At 54.2% G+C, this 7,024-nt stretch overlaps 1 protein-coding gene across 1 annotated transcript in view; it reads right to left on the reverse strand.

Moving 5' to 3' along the window:
* The window catches only part of LOC114069105 (UDP-xylose and UDP-N-acetylglucosamine transporter-like), a 9,181-nt gene extending 2,546 nt beyond the window's left edge, over positions 1–6,635 (reverse strand). The window contains exons 1-8 of the mRNA XM_027905666.1: positions 6,480–6,635; positions 4,889–4,892; positions 3,731–3,840; positions 3,213–3,315; positions 2,440–2,489; positions 1,642–1,723; positions 704–764; positions 170–279 (exon numbers count right to left, since the gene is read on the reverse strand). Of these exons, the coding sequence (XP_027761467.1) occupies positions 170–279; positions 704–764; positions 1,642–1,723; positions 2,440–2,489; positions 3,213–3,315; positions 3,731–3,840; positions 4,889–4,892; positions 6,480–6,556 (597 nt within the window). The 5' untranslated portion in view covers positions 6,557–6,635. The remainder of the gene's footprint in view (positions 1–169; positions 280–703; positions 765–1,641; positions 1,724–2,439; positions 2,490–3,212; positions 3,316–3,730; positions 3,841–4,888; positions 4,893–6,479) is intronic.
* Between the last annotated feature and the right edge of the window lie 389 nt (positions 6,636–7,024).

Below are 7,024 nucleotides of genomic sequence, written 5' to 3' on the forward strand. Positions count from 1 at the left end.
CCAGCTCTCGGGGTGGGAAAGGACATAAAAATGTTAAAAGAAACAAAAAGCTAAAGGAAGAGCATTGTTAGGAAACTGCTGCTGGATTTTTAAAGGAGCAGCTGCAGATTTAAAGGAGCAGTTGCAGGTGGCCCAGCAGGAGCTCCAGGAGGTTCCCTGAGGGACTCACGTTGTAGAAGAGGGCCTCTTTGGAGTGCTTCCCAAACCTCTGGTACAGCGTCTCCTGGAAAATGCCCATCCTGGCCGACGTGAGGAGGGCGAAGGTGAGGGCGGCGATGCCTGCAAGGGAAGCACAGCTCCAACAGCTCAGCCAGGCCTGGAGATTCCCAACATCTGCCTTTCCAGGCAAAAAAAAGCCCAGCCAGAAAAACTGGGAATGGCCCTGGGGTGTAATTTTATCCCAAAGGCTGGGATGGCACGAGACATGAGTGATTTATTCCAACCTCTTGGAAATAACTGAGGCGCAGCCCTAAATTGGTGGGAGCCAGGGAAGAGGTTTTTACCTCAATCAGTCCCAGATTTTCCCAGGGAGCCCCCCCCCCACCACCACCTGAAGGGGCAGATTTGAAATTCCCCCGTGGAATTGTGAGCTGAAGGAAGACCTGAAGCAGCCTTGCTATGGGGTCCAGCAGGCAGAGAGGAATTGAAGCCATGGAAAATGTCTGAGGCGTGCAAATATTCCAGAAATTCTCCTGGCACTCACCCAGCAGCCACCACAGGAAAGCCTGGAGTCCATCCTCCTCGTTCAGGCTGGAGTCAGAGGCCTGAGGGGACACACCAGAATCACCACCACGGCCCACCTGGACCCTGCTCTGTGCCTCCTGTTCCAGGCAAACCCCAAGGGCTCCCATTTTCTCCCTGGCACAGTTTGCTCCCCACCCTGCAGCAGATTCCACACAAAACCAGCGGCAGTGTCCCACCAAAAAGCAGCTCCTCGGGAAGAGATGCCCGGACTTGGGACACGGAAACAATCAGAGCCACCTGGAAAGCTCCCAAAAACCAGCCCTTTCCCAGGCTCCTCTGGGAGCATCCCAAGGATGAGTGTGCAGGGAGGAACAAGGGCTGTGCCCAAGCCTAAAATCAGGCCTAAAACCTGGTTTGTGGTCAATAAATTAAGGAAATCAGCCTAAGGGGGTTGTCAGAGGAGGATAAAGCTCCAGACTTGCCTCCAGTCTTTCCCTGTAATTCAGGGAAAATGAGCTCACTCCCCTCTGCCCCAGCTGTCAAATCCTGGATTAACACCCAGCCCTTCCTCAGAGCTTTCAAAATCCCTGAAATCCTGGGGAATCCCAAGGTTTGACAGCCCCCAGTTTCATTCCCAACCTCCCAGATGGCTCAGTTTTGGTTCGGGATTCACCTGCTCCTGGAAACAAACCCAGCTTTTACCTGTTACCTCTGTGGCCAAAAAAAAACAAACAAACAAAACCAAAAAGAGGTTTATTCTGAGCAAAAAGCAGGTTAAAAAGCATTTATAATTAATTTAAATCCCATGTCTCTGCTTGCATTCCTTCCCTGCAAAGCACAGGGGAGATAAAACCAGGAATAAGAGGAGGTTTAGAGGGAGGAGAAGGGAATTAGGAGGGAAGGGGTGGGAATAACGAGGCCCAGAGCCACGATTGGGGTTCTTTTCCCAGTCCTTACCACTTGCTTTGCAGACATGAAAGTGCAGGTGAAGATCCCGAGGGACACCAGGGCTATGGAAGTGTATTTGGACATGCTGTACCTGCCCAGGGAAGAGAGAGGAGACCCCTCAGTGAACCCAGCTCAGCTCCTGCTCTCCCTCAGAGCCCGTAAATTTGGGATAACGGGTTGGAAGGGGGCTCTGTGGGTGGGTTTGGAAGCTTCCCCTGTGCCGTGGAGCTGATTCCAGGACTGTGTCCCATGGGATGGGCCCCTCAGGATCAGGGAAGGCTCCAACTCCTCTCCCTGAGCAGCAGCACCAACAACAAGTGCCGTGATCGCCATTCCCGGGGGAAGAAGGGAGAAGGTAGGAGGAAGGAGGGATGGGGGGAAGGTGTTTTTGGGACTGTTTGATCTTTGGGAGTTCCACCTGGAACCCCAAATTCCAAACACAAGGCCAGGTGGGATCCATGGAGAGTGAACTCCATCCCAGGCACAGCCACATCCGGAGCTATTCCAGCTTCACAGGACAGGGAGGAGCTGCAGCCCTGGAAAATTCCCTCTTCCCAGTCTTTTTCCCCTTAAATGAGGGAGCAGGTGGTGGGAATGCAGAGGGAAGAGCTATTCCAGCCTCTGCTCCAGGAATGCCTCTGGATCCCGGTTTTCCCACCGTTCAATGGGAATATTTGACAGGAAAAGGGGAGGACACGAAGCCCCATCAGGATAAATCAATGGCAGGACATTCCCCAAGGATTCAAGAGAGAGGTTTGGGATTTCCCACAGCATTCCTGGCTGACCCAAGGAAAGTTTGGGATTTACCTTTTCTTCAGGATGATGATTCCCAGGGCCATGCTGGCTATGAGAGATCCCTGGGAAAGCAAAGGAAGAGGGAAAACAAAGCAGAGGGTCAGCAGGATGAAATTCCCCAGGGATTTGGGATGCAAAACTCAATCCCACAGTGCCAAAATTCCAAGAGAAATCCAAGGTAAGGAAGAATGACGGGGTGGGAATAAGAGGAAACGGCTTCTCCTTATGCCAGGGGGTTTTTGGATGGGATATCAGGGATCATTTCCTCATGGAAAAGGGTTTTCCAGCCCTGGTAGGGCTGCCGAGGGCAGGGGTGGAGGCCTCATCCCAAATCCAGCTCTCTGGGATGGGATGGTCAGGACACCAAATCCCAAATCCAGGCTCTCTGGAATGGGATGTTCAGGACACCACTGGGCCAAATCCCAAATCCAGGCTCTTCCCAAATCCAAGCTCTCTGGGATGGGATGTTCAGGACACCATTGGGTAAATCCCAAATCCTAGAGTCCAGGATTGGTTCCCCACCACCTCTGGAATTCCCTCATCCACCCGCTGAGCTGGAATTTGCTGGGATTTAAGAGGAAAGGGGGAGCTGGAGCTGAGCCCTCAGAGCAAGTCTGTTCCCCCCCCCGTCCCCAGAAACAGCAGGAATTCAGGATTTTTCCCAAGATTTTGGGGTCCTCGGGGGCAGCAGAACACCCGGAGCAGAGAGAGGCACCGGCAATAAGAATTCCAGAGGGAGGGTGGGGGGGAAAGCAGGGAATAAAATCCTGAGGGGCAGCACTCACCGAGCGGAAGATCATGTGCAGGGGCATGGAGATGTTGAGGTTCAGGGCGTAGTTATTGACCACACTGACGGTGAAGAACATGGCCACCATCACCACGTAGTACCTGCAACACCCAGAAATCCCCCTTTGGAATGCTGGGAATGCTCAGGGAATCCTCCTGGGTTGACAGGGAAAAGGCCCGGAGCGGAGCAGGAGCTCCCGGGTCCCCTCCCGGGGATCCTTTGGATTTCCAGCAAAACTCTCTTTAATAAAAAATAAAAAAGCTCTTTAACCACATTCAGCTCTTCCCCTGTGGAAAATGTTCCACGTGGGCCTCCGGTAGGGAAGGATCTGAGGGAGATTTCCTGTCAGGAATTTCCCTGAGTCCACGTTTTCCTCAGGCCCCCCCCAGGTTTTCCAGGGTGGCTGCAGGATGGGTGGGATTGAGGCAGGACAAGTGGATCAACCCCTTTTTAATAAAGGCTTTTTGGAGGTCCTGGGTCAGCCCTGCCCCTTCCAAAGTTTGGGATCCACTGTACCTGATTGGGATGGCCGGGCTCTTCCTCCCAAAATTGGCCTCGAAGATGAAACCTTCCACGGCAATGAACAGGAACTGGGAGAAGGTGACGATGTTCCCACATCCTGGAAAGCGTCTGGGGGTATGGAAAAGGAAGGGGAAGGTGAAACAAGGACATGGAGAACAAGGGGTGCCAAGAAAAAGAGGGAAAACAGCTCCTTATCCCACAGGGAAACCAGCCTGGAGAAGCTTCACCTGTCCAGGATTTCCTGATCCCTTTGGTAAACACCTCCCTGGGGGGGTTTATCCCATGGAACTTGGGGATAACAGGCAAGGATCCCTTCCCTAAACATTCCCAGAGAGGGAGGGAGTGATGAATCCCTCAGGAAGTGAAAGAGGAAACTGGTCTGTGTCACATCCCACCAGGATACAGGGCATGGATAAGGAACATCCACTGAAGTGGCACCTACAAGGCCAGGAATAATATGAATCCAGTCCTGGATTTCTGGTATTCCTTATTTCCACTGCACTTGGGAAGAGCCAAGGCCAGCTCGGTGTCCCTGTCCTGCCTGTGTCCCATCCCAGAGCCTGGATCTGCCCTCTGGAATTTTCAGCTCCCTGCTCTCCTCTCTTTTTTCTGGATGCCACAAAAAGGGGCTGAAGGATCAAGGAGGAACCTAAACCAGCTCATCCCAGGAGCTCCCGGGGAGCAGGGAAGGATTCCCAGGCTCAGGCAGAGCTGGCATTAACTGGAAAACCTGGAAAAAGGCACCTTTTCCCTGCATTCTTCCTGCCAATCCCCACGTTCCTCAGGGCTTAATTGCTCCCAGGAGGTTCAAAAGTTGCTCCGTGGGAGTGAAGAGACACCAGGATGGCAAACAGGGAACACAAAGCACATGGAAACTCTTGGAATAATCCAAGTTCATGGGTGCAATAACATCCCTTCCCAGGCACTGGACTTTGCTCCCTCCCAATTCCCAGATCCCTGTCCACGACCGGCCTTTATCAGGGTTATGTGGGGACTGATAAGAGGGAGATAAAAAAGGTTTTTATCTGCCCATTCTTTGCCTCACAACCCTCCCACAGCCCAAGAGGTGCCAACGAGCCTGGATTTATGGCCCCAACTGCTTTGAGCTGGAGCCAAGCGATAAAATCCTCCCAAGCCAGGGCTTTCCCTGCTCTCCCTCTGTTCCAAACCCACAAAAACTGATTTTTTGGGCCCATTTCACACCCCTTTCAACGCCCTGATTTCTTGTTCTGCCTCCCCAGTCCAGAAGAATTTCTCTCCTCTTTTCTCAGCCACTTCCCCCAGGTTTCAAGCCTTTTGTCCGTTCTCAGGCAGCTCCAGACTAAACAGTTCTCATTCCTCATCTTTTTCCTCATAAATCCCTGAGCTGATTTCTCCCAAACACCCCTCTGTTATTCCTCACCAGACTCCCAGCCTGGGCACTGCCTTTTGCTGTTCCAGGGCTTCGCTTTTAACGGGAATATCCATCTGCAGGAGGAACTTTCCCTTCCAGGTGCACCAAAAGCCCAAAGAAATATTGGGTGTTACCCCAATTCCAGCGACCAGGGCACAGGAATTGAGCTGGAGGGATCAGAGGAACTTCCAAAGTGGGTGAGAGGATGGATGCTTAAGAAAAAAAACTGTGTGAAAAGCAGCTTTTCCTTGATGTCTGCAACTGGATTCCTGGAATTTGGCTGGGCTTTAGGACACCTAATTCAGGCTTTGAGCAGGGCCAAACGTTTTAAGGTCTGCTTGGAGCCAGATCCAAAATTTCCTTCACTTCCAAGGGGTTCATTCCTCCTCTGTCACCGATGCTGCAACACGAGCCAGGCAGGAAAAGGTCGGAGCAATCCCTGGAAGACAAACTCCAGGAATGGCTTCTTGCTTCATCCAGTGACTGTGCAAACCTTGGGTGAAGGTACCTGCGTCCTGGGCTTTTGCATTCCCTTTTTTCCCCTTCAAAATCTGGGATACTGATGGGAGAAAGGACTAGTTTGGAAAGCTTGAAGTGAACAGAGCAGTGAGTGTTCGGGGGATGCAGCTCCAATCCCTGCGATTTTAGAACCACTTCAATCATTGCTTTTTCCCACTCGGGTCTAGGCCTTTCCACCTTCCCTTCAGCGTTCCCAAGCCCTGCCATCCCTCACAGCAGGGTGGGGAAGGTGAAATTCCCAAAAAAACCCCAACCCCGACCCGGCAAAATCCCGTCCCCTCCCATGGCCCAGGGGGGACGCGCCGCCCTTGGCGCGGTGGCTTCGCGGCTGCCAAAGATCACATTTGCAGCTGGAAAACATTCCCTGCTTGTCCCCAGGGACCTTCCCAGGCAGCTCCTGCACGTCTCCTCCTTGGCATTCCAGCCGGGAATCAGGGGTGGTCGGGGATGCTTTGGGAACAAATAGAGGGACCCCCCACCCAGTGCCAGGGCAGGTCAATGGCACGGCCCAAACCGAGGGGGACAACCCCAAAACCACCCTAAAAACCCCATCAGGAAAGGCGATAATCCACACCCGGGCTCTGCTGGCACATGGATGAGGAGCCCCAGGATTGGGAATGACCCCCAAAGTGGGAGGGGGGTGATCCAAGAACCGCTCAGATCAACCCCAGGTACCCCTCATCCCAAATCCCCCCATAATCTCCAGGATCCTCTCTGGCACCGCCGCTGCTTCCTCCCCTCACCAACCCTGAACAGGATCTGGGGACAACGCCGGGACGCTCATCCCGATCCCATTCCCTGCTCCCCTAACCCCTCCCCGCCGCCCCGCACCTGGCCAGCAGCTCCAGGAACACCACGTTGCTGCAGCAGCCGCCGAACACCAGCCCCACCGCCAGGGCCGGGTGCATGGTGTCGCTGCGGGCAGCCAGGCCGCGTCCCGGGCCGCTCCCCGCATCCCGATCCCGGGATCCTGCCCCGCTCCCGGCCCCGGCCACGCCGCCCCCGCTTCCTCCGCCCGCCGGTAGTTCGCTCCCCGCCCGCCCGCCGGGACTACAACTCCCGGCAGCCTTCGCGCCGCGCCACAGCGGGTCCCTACGAGCGGCCCCTGCGGGGCATGATGGGATTTGTAGTTCTGGGGGGGTGACGCCATGATGGCGGCGCTGAGGTGGCGCCGGGCGGGAGAAGGAGGAGGAGGAGGGAGAGGTTTCGTGGGGCGGAACGGCCGGGAAGTGACTTTTTGGGGTTATTTGGTGCATGTTAAAAGCGGCTGCTGAGGAGTGTGCGCCAAATCATTACGGGTTAATAATTATACATCCGAATAATGTGTTCAGAGTAATGGTTGGTATGGAGAGGGTAGGAGGGCTGGGGGGGTTCAC

Source organism: Empidonax traillii, unplaced genomic scaffold (genome assembly GCF_003031625.1).
Source record: "Empidonax traillii isolate 1590-97213 ecotype Southwest subspecies unplaced genomic scaffold, ASM303162v1 scaffold1191:size203906, whole genome shotgun sequence".
Classification (NCBI taxonomy): domain Eukaryota; kingdom Metazoa; phylum Chordata; class Aves; order Passeriformes; family Tyrannidae; genus Empidonax; species Empidonax traillii.